At 46.1% G+C, this 12,837-nt stretch overlaps 1 protein-coding gene across 4 annotated transcripts in view; it reads right to left on the bottom strand.

Annotated features, from left to right (window-relative positions):
• The window catches only part of WDR27 (WD repeat domain 27), a 156,871-nt gene that overhangs the window by 64,234 nt on the left and 79,800 nt on the right, over window positions 1–12,837 (bottom strand). Inside the window, exons 26-27 of one of the 4 annotated variants that reach the window (XM_028103233.2) lie at window positions 6,467–6,587; window positions 2,379–6,256 (exon numbers count right to left, since the gene is read on the bottom strand). The exons of 2 other annotated variants lie outside the window; for them this stretch is intronic. In XM_028103233.2, coding sequence (XP_027959034.2) covers window positions 6,498–6,587 — 90 coding nt within the window. In that variant the 3' untranslated portion in view covers window positions 2,379–6,256; window positions 6,467–6,497. Of the gene's footprint in view, window positions 1–2,378; window positions 6,588–12,837 lie in introns of those variants that run through there. One more of the 4 variants, XM_028103232.2, reaches the window with a different exon arrangement.

The raw sequence follows: 12,837 nt of genomic DNA, 5'->3' as shown, positions 1-12,837 counted from the left end.
CTGCAGAAGAGGGAAGACTATCATAGTAAGAACAACATCTAGTTTGTGTTCTAGAAAGAGCATCTGGGTGCAGGGTGGGGAAGCGGGGGGGCAGGTGAGAGATGGGGGAAGGGACTAATGTGTTAGAAAGCATGGACAGAAGCAGGGGGATGGGCATCACCACCAAAACTATGGCCACAAGTATACAGACATATCTCAACAAGCTGTTTCAAAACACATGGCCAAGAGTCCTTAAGTTTTGAAGGTATTACTATATAAAGAATTAGTTACAGGGGTGCCTGGGTGGCTCAGTCGTTAAACAGCTGCCTTCAGCTCAGGTCATGGTCCCAGGGTCCTGGGATCGAGCCCCACATCGGGCTCCCTGCTCGGCGGGAAGCCTGCTTCTCCCTCTCCCACTCCGCCCCCCCCATGCTTGTGTTCCCTCTCTCGCTGTCTCTGTCAAATAAATAAATAAAATCTTTAAAAAAAAAAAAGAATTAGTTACAGCCAAAAGTGCACCTTCCCAGGGGTTTCTCCCAGAACAGGGTGTGTGTTGGGGGTGGGGGAGAGGAAGCAAGACAAGACATGAGCAATGGCTGCTGAAGCCAGCGACAGGCACACGGGACCCATTCTATGCTGAATAGATGCATAAACTTTTCCATAACAAAATATTTGAAGTTGTGATGCATGGGGGTAGGACCCTGATGGTCCCAGGATGTCAAACGCCTGTAGGTCCCCAGGGAGAGGTCACCCTCCCGTCCTGCCTAGGGTAGAAACTCCTCGTGAACAGAATGTAGTCCTTTAAGCCACTTTAACCACTATAAAGCTCTCTGTTACAATGAGCTAAAATCAGTCTTCTAAAACTTCCAACATTGGACCCAATTCAGTGATATGGAGGTCGAGGAGACAGGTGGGTTCCTCCACCAGATCCTGCTTTAAAGACCTAGGGATAGCCATCCTGCCTTCTACAAGCTAAGGTTCTGAGGCTTTAGATCATTCTTGAACCACAAGGAGATATTTTCCCTATAGAGTTCTTTTCCCAACCCTTTCTTCTGTCCCCACATCTGGGTTTGCTTAGCTCGGCTGCAGGACCCTGCAGTTTGGTGAGGGGCTCCGGGTTTCTGGTGAGGGGCTCCTGGTTTCCGGTCTATGCACACGTGCCTGTAAACACAGTCCAGCTCCCACATACTGAAAACCATGTGTGAGTCCTGCTGGTGTGCAGGGGTTGTCCTCAACAGTTTTCTTATTGAAGTCTGTCATCTTCTTTTTTAAAAACCAATTACCCAAAAATGCCAGAGTTCTTCAATGAATGCCAAAATTAGTAGGCAAAAGTTTGATAATAAATAGGATATTTATTTATATTCCAAACTGCTTATGAGTTATGAAAGGAAAAATACTGGCTTTACAAAAAAGAAGCCTGATTTACAGTATCTTAGACAAGTTACAAACGTCCACAAGGTGACTGGGACAAACCAATATCATGTTGCTGCTGATCTAAGAACACCACCTCTGTGGCCGTCCAGACAAAAAAGCAACTAATAAGGAAGAAATGTTATGAAAGAATTGACCTGTGGTTTTCAAAAAAACAAACAAACAAACAAACAAAAAAACAGGGTCAAGGAAAACAAAGAAAGCCAGAGGAATGTCCAGTTAGGAGAAGCTAGGAAGATATACTAATACATGAAATGCATCATCCTGGGATGGGAAAGGTTATAAAGGGTTTGTAACTGTGAGCTAGGAGTGAACTGCAGATTGGATGTGTCAATGTTAGATTCCCTGATTTTTGTAACCATACTCTATGTATGTAAGAGGATGTCATAGTTCTTAGGAAATGCATCCTAATGCGTTCAGACATAAAGGGGAAGATTTCTCCAACATACTGTTGATGATTTCAAAAAACAAATTTATATATATGCAATCCAAGAGAAATGCTATGTAAGCCATATGTATAATTTAAAATTTTCTAGAAGTCACACTAAAAAATAAAAACAAATGATTTAATTTTGATACTTGATTTAACCCAGTATATAAAAATATTATTTCTGCATGCAATCAATATAAAATTAATAAAAAATTTATATTTTATTGTACCAAGTCTTTAAAATCTGATGTGTATTTTAGATTTATAGATCATCTCAATTTGGACTAGCCAAATTTCATGCTATGAAATTTGCTAAATAGCCACAATGCTAAATAGCTACATGCAGAGATTAAGAAGGAAGGGATGGATAAATAATAAGTCAATTAAAAAATAATGTAAAATAAAATTGTTATTACTCTTGGTAAAAACTATATAGAATGTTCATATGTTCTTAAAATTTTTCTATAAGTTTCAAACACTATCACAATTTTAAAATTATAATAAAAATCAAATAATAATAAATGGTAAGAGAATACAATTTCATGCCAATACATTTTAAATCTTAGCAAAAGAAAAAATTCTAGAAAAATATCTTTCCAAAATGAATCTAAGAAATTATTTAAAGCCAGAATAATCCTATCATAAAGTAGCCGTTCCTAAACTTTTTGGTCTCAATATCCCTTCATGCTCTTAAAATTTATTATTGAGAACCACAAAGACCTTTTGTTTACACAGATTGTATTTACCAATATTTAGAAAATTATAAATTAAAACTGAGAATTTAAAAATATATTTAGGGGCACCTGGGTGGCTCACTCGTTAAGCATCTGCCTTCAGCTCGGGTCATGATCCCAGGGTCCTGGGATCAAGTCCTGCATCGGGCTCCCTGCTCAGCAGGAAGCCTGCTTCTCCCTCTCCCTCTGCCTGCCACTCCCCCTGCTTGTGCGCACTCTCTTGCTGTGTCTCTCTCTGTCAAATAAATAAATAAATAAAACTTTAAAAAAAATACATAAAAATAAATTTATACTTGAATTCATCTAACAATGATAAATCCATTATGTTTTTACATAAATAACCTATTTTATGAAAAACAACAAATTTTCAAAACAAAAATAAATTTAGTGAGATGAGTGTCATGACATCACAACCTCTAACCCAATGGGAGACAGCTGGGTTCTACCTGCTTCTGCATTCAGACTCTTACAATATGTTGTTTTGGTTGAAGACTATTTGGAATGGAAGAACTATTCTTCACAGTCCTTTCAGATGATCGCGAATAATTTCTTTTGATGCTGCTCCAAAATATGATGAGTGCGTGTTCCTAAAGGCTATGTGAATCGTGGAATCTGAAACTATCAATGACTGTATTGTTACCCACTAACCTCAGTTGGTCTATCTTCCACTGTGAATGAATGGATCTCTACCGATGCATGTTTTTGTAACATCATGCATTAATCACATGAAAAATACAGTCCACTTAGTTAAGCAGATCTTCCAGTAGTGACACATGACATTGTACAGTGTCAAAATACCAGTCCACCCTATCAACAAGCTAAAGAAAAACTGCATGATATCAATTGATCCTGAAAAAGCATCTGGCAAAAGCCAACACACATTTGTGATAAAAGCAATTTATGAAGAAGACTTGATAGCATCAGCAAAACACCAACAGCTAGCATCACATGTAACGTGAAGGATGGAATGCTCCCTGACTGGGGAGAATGGAGGGACGCCTGCTCCTACTCAACACCGTGCTGGAGCTCCAACATTTGCAATATGGCAAGAGTAAGACACAATATCCATGCATATTGCAGGGGAAGCAAACTGTCCCTATTTACAGATGACATGATTGTCTACATAAAAATCCCAAGGAATCTAAAAAAAAAAAAAAACACAAAAAACAAACCACAAAAAGCAACTCCTAGAATGTGACCAAAGTCACACCACACAAAATTCAATCTCATCTCATATACTGATAATTACCATGTGGAAACTAATGTTAAAAACAGTATCATTTATAATTAAAGAAAATTATATACCAGATATAACTTTTAAAAGCATATGGCAGAGGGGCGCCTGGGTGGCTCAGCTGGTTAAGCGACTGCCTTCGGCTCAGGTCATGATCCCAGGGTCCTGGGATCGAGCCCTGCATCGGGCTCCCTGCTCTGCGGGGAGCCTGCTTCTCCCTCTCCTCCCTACTTGTGCTCTCTCTCACTATCTCTGTCTCTCTCTCTCTCTCAAATAAAATCTAAAAAGAAAAAAAAAAAGCATATGGCAGAATAGGTAAACTGAACATCACAATATGCTGACACAGGAAATCAAATGTCAACATAAAGAGAAGGACAGACCATATTTATGGGTTGGAAGACTCATCATAGTAACATGTCAGCTCTCCCCAACTTGATAGATACATGGGTTTAATGCAATTCCTATGAAAATCCCAACAAGGACTTTTGTAGACACAGCTTACTCTACAGTTCATATGGAAGGGCACACCCCTAGAATAAGAAAGACAATCCTGACAAAAGGGAATCAAGTGGGAGAAATCACTGGACCTGATAACCTAGCTTACTATTCAAGGACAATACATCATGTCCAATTTGAGGGTTTTGGAAGAATAAGAGGTGGTTCTATACTAGAAAAATCAATAAGCGCTATTCATCACATTAAAATCTTAAAAAAGAAAAAAATATTCTGAATGGATGTACACAACATCTGATAAACTTCAACACCAATTCCTACTTAAAACCGGTAATGGTTCCCTATCAACAGTCATCCTTGGAGCGACTGGTGGCTCAGTCGTTAAGCCGCTGCCTTAGGCTCAGGTCATGTTCCCAGGGTCCTGGGATCGAGCCCCGCATCAGGCTCCCTGCTCCGCGGGAAGCCTGCTTCTCCCTCTCCCACTCCCCCTGCTTGTGTTCCCTCTTTTGCTGTGTCTCTCTCTGTCAAATAAATAAAATCTTTTAAAAAAAAGTCATCTTTATCGGCGAAGTACTGAAAAATTCCTTTCAGATGAGGCTTCTTCCTGAACTTCTAGTCAGGCTCTCTGCCGGGGTGGTGACACAAGAAAAGAGTTGAATGACAGACACTGTAAAGAAAACGATCCAGACAATACAGTGTAGCTCGGCACTAAAAAGACAGGGAGGAACCTTCCAGGCATACTGCTAAGTGAAAGAAGCCGGTCTGAATCCACACGCTGTGTGATCCCACCTCCATGAATGACACTCGGGAAAAGGCAGGCTTGAGGACAGTGAACGACAGGGTTGCCAGGGCTGGGGTTGGGAGAGGGATGGAGAGGGGCGCCCAGAGGGTCCTTAGAGCACAGAAGCCCCCTCTGTGTGAAAGCGTGATGGGGAGTACCTGTCACTGCACACCTGTCCAAACCACAGACTATCCAACACCAAGGGTGGGCTCTGGGTGACCATGTTTGTCCGTGTGGGTTCACAACTGTAACAAGTGCTCCCCGTGGCGGGGGGCATAATGCGGGAGGCTGTGTGTGTACATGGATTCCCTAAAGGTAACAGATGACACACACATGGCCATTAGGGTAAACTGTGGGGGAAAGGATCCAACTTCCTCCACAGAGGTGCCCTCAGTCAGGCCCAGTTTAAAGCGTTCTCAACATCCTGCCACTTCCAGATTCTACAGTGGCCTGGGCTGCAACCTGGCCTCCCGCGCTGGGCGGACACCCAGGCGGGCCACAAGGCTCCCGTGGGTAGAGCTCTGGACATCTGCCCCGGGGTGTCTGCGGCCCCGCCCAGAGGGACCAAGGCCAGCAGCCTGGTGCCACCCACCCAGAGGGGGAGGGGAGGAGCCGCCAGGACAGGGAGCCAGGAGCCCTGCGGGGCGTAGCCACCGCATGCACCTGCTGGCTGCACCCCGCTTGCCACCGCAAGGCCCCCACATGCAGGGGAGGGCACCGCCCTCCTGGGCTCCATCCGCACTGGGGCGGAGCTTCTGCAGCATCGTGAGGACGGTTTAGGAGAGAATCCCCGGCTTACCACGTGCCCTGAGTGCATACACTTCACGCTGTCCACTGCATCTGCTCAGAGACTGTCGTATTTACCTCCCAGCTCTCAGCTGTTTCTCATAGTCAAGGTGGGCAGACAGGTAACCCTGAGTAACTGAACTGTCATTCTATCTCATCATTTATATCCAGCTCCAAAATGGTCCAAGTTGGCCCTGAGTCATTTAAATAAAATTTCTGAATTCTTCACCCTGAATTAACAGGTGTACATAGTTTTCCCATCCAAAGTGGTAGATGAAACGAGAACATGAAGGTGAAACAGACCCTTGTAAGCTGGGGCCAACATGTCTTCTCTCCAGCGGGGCGTTTTCATTCATCAGTGTCGAGGCTCCAAATCTTTTCACCCAAAGGGGAAGCACAGTGGGATACAGAGCACGTGCAGCTAACCTCTAAGCAGTAAGTGGAGAAGAAGCATTCGGTTTTACAGGCAATAAAGAAAACGCTTAACATTTTGTGTTCATTGCTCATTGCAGTGCAACTACTAACTAGTTACTGAAATTTAAAATACACAGAATTGTCAGTCTATCGCAGAAATAGTTGTTTGTAACACGCAACTATCAGGCTAAAATCAGTAGTTGGATGTTAGTTAGCACGCGCACCTTGTGGCTTCTCACCAGCTGCGGCTTGGCGCTAAGGCTGAGGTGGATCTCCGATGCACGCGCTGCAGTCACGTGGCACGCCCCGGACTTTCCGGGGTGTAACTGGAGCGCCACTTCCAACCTACGAAGCAGTTTTGCAAAGTCAACATCTCATCTCAGCGGAGACCAGAGTTCTAGTTAATCAACTCCAGAAGCAGGCAGAAGCCATATTTTGGTTCGAAATAAACATTGTTGTCATGATGATTGCTTAAAAATTTCAAGAAAGCATTTCCAGAACACAGTGATCCAAAATGGCATTGAGTCCTGAAGCAGAGTGGCCTGATGACATCAATGCACTGACCTCAGGAAGCCTCCCATGGGCTCAGACCCTGCAGCAGCCCCTCGTGCCACAGTGAGCCCAGTGTGGGTTTCAACTTACAAGCACCTCATTCCAAAAGTTCAGTCTGTGCACTGGGAGCTAATGTTGGAGCAATTATCAGGAAGAAATTTAAAAGAGACTAAAACATAAACCATTACTTCTAGAAGAGTGTCTGATGTCTACCATGAATTACATTTATGGTAATGTTTTGTAGCCCTGCAGAGGGTCCATTTACAATTTCTGAAAGAGAACCGGTCCAGGTCTGCAGATCTCCCTGCCCCAGGATGGCCCCAACCCAAATGGTCCCTTAGCAAAGGATGCGGTGGCAACAGAAGACCCTCAGAACAGCACCACAGAGACCACCAGAGCACAGACTGGTGCACGCTGCGGGGAACCCATCCTTGACACCTCCTGCCCCCCTGTGCATCCCCCCTCAGGACCAGCCCATGAACAGCCCGTCCCTGACACCCCGCTCTGTGTGCACCCCCCTCGGGACTGGCCCGTGAACAGCCCATCCCTGACACCCCGCTCTGTGTGCAGCCCCCTCGGGACCGGCCCGTGGTCACAGGCTCCAGTCCACATCCAAGCATCTTCAGTCCTCTGGTGATGAAAGCACACTGGCAAGTCCTTGTTTTAAATGTGATTCACTGCTGTAACATGTCAGCAGAGGCCAGTCATGTCATCTGGGTTCATGTGACATCTAAACACAGAGGACCCTCTGCTCTTCCTTTCTCTGGTCATGGTATTAGGAAAAGCACTTTGAAATAGGGTGTCTGGGTTCACTGCAGTGGCTGCATTTCTCTCCTCCCCTCCTCCCTCCCTCCCTCCCTCCTCCCTTCCGTCTTTCCTTCCTTCCTTCCCTTTCCTCCTTCCTTCCTTCCTCCCTCCCTCCTCTCCTTTCCTTTCCCTTCCTTCCTTCCTTCCTTCCTTCCACTGGGAGGAGAGAATTTATTTTTCATTTCATGGCTCTTTCCTTCTTCAGTAGTGATGCTAAGGCACCGTTGAGAACAGCTAACTGGTCCTTTAGAATATTCCTCTGGTCAAGTCTAGCTTTCTCTACACCCTGCAGCCAGACAGGCTTGCTTGTTTGAACAACCACCGTAGTTCCCACTAACAGTATTGTGACTCTGCCGTCAAGTGTCGGGAGAAGAGAGAGTTGTGATTACTTTGTGTGGCTTATTCAGATGTCTAATTCTTGTTTTAATAAAATTATTTGGTAATTATAGTTTAATTTTCTGTAATTTATTCTACTGTGTTTATTTCATTTTCTGAATGCCCATGGCCCATGAAAATTTGGGCTCCTTGTTTTGGGCTTCACCATTTGACGGACTGAATGGCAGCAGCTGACTTGGGCAGTTCTTCCTCACAGATGTAAGTCTGTGAAAAGACACTGCCGGCACCAAGCGTGCATGGGGCTTCTGCCTCTGAGTCTGACGTGCTTGTCCCAGAAATTCCAAGGAACGTGCCTATGTTGTGTGAGCACCAAGTGGCCTCTGGAGTCTTGACACAGCCACGTGGAAACGGGCCATGCAGGGTTGCTGAGGGCAGGCAGCGGGTGGGACCCGCGTGTAGGACTCCCCTGGCCAGGCCACATGTACCTGCCTTGGTTCGGCTCTGAACACATCCATGTGACAGTCAGTGGGTGGGGACAGGACCCCGAGCAGACGGCCGCCTGGGGCACGTGGAGACTCCTTACTGGCTGCGAGCACCCGTACCACCCAGCTGGAATAAATGCCAACAGTCAAGTTTCACTGGAAAGCACTGAATTCTCACTTAAGGATTCCCACCTTGTCCTCTGGTGCTTCTTACAAGAGCCCGTTTTTGCTTGAATCTGATGTCCTGTCATTTTTCTTCCCTGATGAGGTCTTTTTTCCTCACACCTCTTTTCTCCCTGATCCTGGATTTCTCCAGCCACCCTGCCGCCAGGCATCACTGCTTTAAAAATAACCGGCAGGGGGGGAGTTTGCCGTGACAGATGCTGTAGAACACCTCGAGTCCCTCTAGAATGTAAATTCTTGAGAATTTATTGTGTTCCCACTTCTGATACAGAATTGTCAATAGTCAGCATATGAATATCCTTGATGGCAGATAACTGGTACCCCTCAAGCTCGACATTTGCAAGCTCAAACAGAAAGCCGTCAGACTCCAGGGACAACGTGTGATCAGAGCCATGGCCACCATGGGCGCCTCCGCATCTGTGCCGGAGACAAGCTCTATGGATGGCAGCATGTGGCTGTGCTCTTGGGGGGCACAGCGGTGCTGCTGTGTGTGGGGAGCCTGCTGATGAGAGCCAGTCCTGGGGCACGTGGTCCTGGCATCAGGAGTCAGGCTTCCAGTGACACGCCGCAGAGCCCAGAGGTGTGGCCGGACAGCAGGCACAGGTCTCGGCGAGAGGACAGATGGCAGGAATGTGCTATGAGCCTCACCACACTCTGGGTCCAGGAACAGAAAATCCAGCCCCCTCACATCCCTTCCAGCTCCAGAAAGCTGTTGTTCCAATGGAACATGAACAAACAAATCCTAATTCTCTGAACAAATGAAGCAATCACCGAATGAATGCTCTCTCTGAGCTGAGGAAATCTCAGAAACTCAATAGCGAAGTCTGTGTATCTGAGGCTAGAAGTGTGTGGTGGGTCACGGCCAGACCCACATGTTCCTTCAACCTCAAGGTCTGCAAGAACTTCACAGGTTGGCAGGACAGACAGACGGCAGATGGGACCATGTGTGGCCTTCTAAAGGAAACTTGACGGTTTGTGCGAGAAGAAGGGGGTAACTAACACCAGCGATTCCTCTGACCAAGAAAATAAAAAAAAGATGAGCAACCTGCTGGCCATTTGCCTGTAAGTCAGTGATGTGCTTTAACGGCCCAACTTGCGGACTCATGCATCTTTACACAATCATTACTGGAAAAATGCCCTTTTGAACACTAAAACAGTGTGGGGGTATCCCACTGAAAACCCTGAAGCAGGGTATATCCTTAGAAAACATAAGCCTCGGAGGATCCCAAATTGCAAAATGAATGTCGTTCACGTGCGGCGTCTTTGGCACAGGTCCCGTTTCTGTGGCGGTGGTGGCTGACCCACAGTCTCTGCGTTGGTCATCTGATGTGACGCAGTCACCAAGGAAGATTAGTTATACTTCCCAAGCGGTGCGTTTTACACACAGAACTCACTCTGCTTCTAATGATTTACTATTTCAAAGGCTTTCTAAGTACACTGACTTCAGAGATGAGTTTTGTAGACCTCCGTGTGTTGATGTGCATTTCTGCCTCCACAAGATAAGTACTCTGAAATACTTGCATTTCAGCTGAAAAATACTGTAACTTCTAGGCAATGTGGAAATGAATAAAGCTATTAGAAATAAAAGACAGAATGATTTATTTTACCAGCGTTCAGCGAGCATTGATCTGCTCTGTACTGGTGGTCAGACCGACTTCTAGGAATGAAAACAAACCCCCACCCCACCCCGAGGAACTCAGATTCCAGGGCAGAAGCTGCCCCATCTGAACTGGGAAGTTGAGAATGCAGCACCCTGCGCTCTCTTCACATGGGGCTCTGAAGCCCGTTGCTCACACTTGGGGGATCTGAGCCCTACTGGGCTTCAGGGAAAGTTCACAGAGGACGGCATTTGAATGCTGAGGAGACTGAAGAGTTTGGCTACCGACATTTTTAAATGCATTCCAGAGGGGGAACAAGGGTGCAGGACGGCAGTCCACAGCGGAGCAGGGTGCTCCCTGGGCTGGGCACGGAGCCCCGGAGGAGAGGTGTGTGTGGCAGGCAGGGAGCAGGACCAAGGGGCAGCGGGGAGGACCATAAACATTGATCATTTATATCTGTCACTAAAAACCCAGAGGAAAAAATAAAAATGGTAAAGTAATAGAGCAAAACTGTGATCATCACATATGCATAAGGTTGATTATGATATAATTCAGTGATTGCATTGAGTATTTTCCAGAACAATATTAATGAGCCTTCAATTTCATAATGGAATCATAAGATTATAAAACATTCCAGAGGTGGTGTTTAGAAAGAAAATAATCTTCACCAGATGATTACAGTGACACCCATACCACTGGGTGGGACGATCAACTCAGTTAATAAACTGTCTCTTAAAATTGTAAAAGATTAAATCTTAAATGAGAGATTTCACCCACACTTATAAAGTCAATTGGTTTTCAACAAAGACACCAATAAAATTCAGTGGAAAAGTAATTTTAACAAGTATCGCTAGAGTGAATAGAGATATTTGCACAGACAAAAATGAATCTTGACCTATACTTTTCTCTATTCCCCGAATTGGTTCAATTAGTTCAAGAAGGATGTGCAGGCCAGACACGTGGTGTGCTGTCCCCAGGCGTGGGTGGGCTGGGACTTGCCCCGGACCGCCAGCACAGCAGCGGGACACAGTTACACGGACACTGCAGCATCGTCCTGCTGGGGTCTCTCCCCTTGTGGACAGTGACGGAGCAGGTAGCCTTGCTGGGGACCCAGCCTGGCAGGGAGTGGCAGGGGATTCTGGTCCTAGCTGGCGGTGACTTCTGATCCTCAGCCAACAAGAGGCTGAGGCTCTCGGTCCTACAACCACAAAGATCCAGGACCTGCCAACAAGCTGATGAGCCTGGAGGCAGATCCCCTCGCCAGGAGAGCCTCAGATGAGCAAGAGCCCTGGTCAACAGCTCGGCCACAGCTGTCAGAGACCCTGACCTGAGGACCCAGCTGAGCCACGCCCAGACTCTTGACCCACAGAAATTGTAGGAATAAATGTGTTAGGATGCTACGTTTTTGCTAATGCAGTTGATCCCTGAACAATGTGGGGGTTAGGGATGCCAACCCCTGCTTGCCAAAACTCCACACATAACTTTTGACTCCTCAAAAACGTAACAACTAATAGCCTACCATTGAGCAGAAGCCTTACTGGTTAACACAGTTTGTATGCTGCGCGCGTTACACACTAGGTATTCTTACAATAGAGTCAGCCAGCGAAGAGAAAATGTCACTACCACAACCACGTGGAAGAGAACGTGTGTTTGCAGGATTGAAGGGTCAGTGTACCGTCAGGGAACACCGGCAGCTGATGCCACTGAATGAACCACTAAGTATGAATACAAACAATAAACTTCCTAGAAGAAAACATAGAGAATATCTTGGCAGGCTTTGGGTTGGCAAGATTTTTCAGACAGGCCACAAAGTAAAATTCGCACTTCATAAAAATTCAACAGTTATGTTCATTAAGGGATATTACAACCCAAAAAGGCAAACCACAGATGAGGGGAAATATTTGCAATACCTGTACGATGTTCTACAAGCTGAGGTGCTGACTGGCTCAGTGAAGCATCTGACTCTTCATTTCGGCTCAGGTCATGATCTCAGGGTGGTGAGATCCAGCCCTGCGTCGGGCTCCATGCTCAGCGTGGAGTCTGCTTGGGATTTGCTCTCCCTCCGCCTCTGCCCCTCCCCACCTCATGCACACACACGTGCTCTCTCTCAAATAAATAAGTTTTACTCAATAATAATGAACGACTAAAAATAGGCCTATAATCATATGATATAGTGTTCAATATCAGTCATTATTGAAGAAATGCAAATTAAAACCACAATAAAAATACCACAACAGCTAAAATTAAAAAGACTAAGGAAACAGGGCAGTCCCGGTGGGGGCAGGGGGCAGCATGTGAACAGCACCCGCTCTAGAAAGTAGGAGCAGGTTCTCAATGCAGCCATGCTCCCATCCGCTTGCTCAGGAGAAAAGAAACATGTCTCCACTCAGACACCTGCACCAGAAGCAGCTTTAGCCATGAACACCCAAACTGGAAACAGCAGAACCACCTTGGCTGACCCAACAGAAAAGCTCTCTACCACATAAAGGAGGGCCCGCCAGGACACCTAAAGGCACAAACGGAGGTCCCACTGCCACGGCACTCTAGAAAAGACAGACCGGTTGCTGGGACAGACTCTGGGACACTCTTTGCTCTGGGGCGTGGGTCCCAGGGGCATGCGCACCGGGCCACAGTAAG

Source organism: Eumetopias jubatus, unplaced genomic scaffold, assembly GCF_037043125.1.
Source record: "Eumetopias jubatus isolate StellerSeaLion01/CBP00866 unplaced genomic scaffold, mEumJub1_p1.0 scaffold_6, whole genome shotgun sequence".
Lineage (NCBI taxonomy): Eukaryota > Metazoa > Chordata > Mammalia > Carnivora > Otariidae > Eumetopias > Eumetopias jubatus.
The sequence above is the reverse complement of the archived record's forward strand: the minus strand, read 5'-3'. Positions and strand labels throughout refer to the sequence as shown.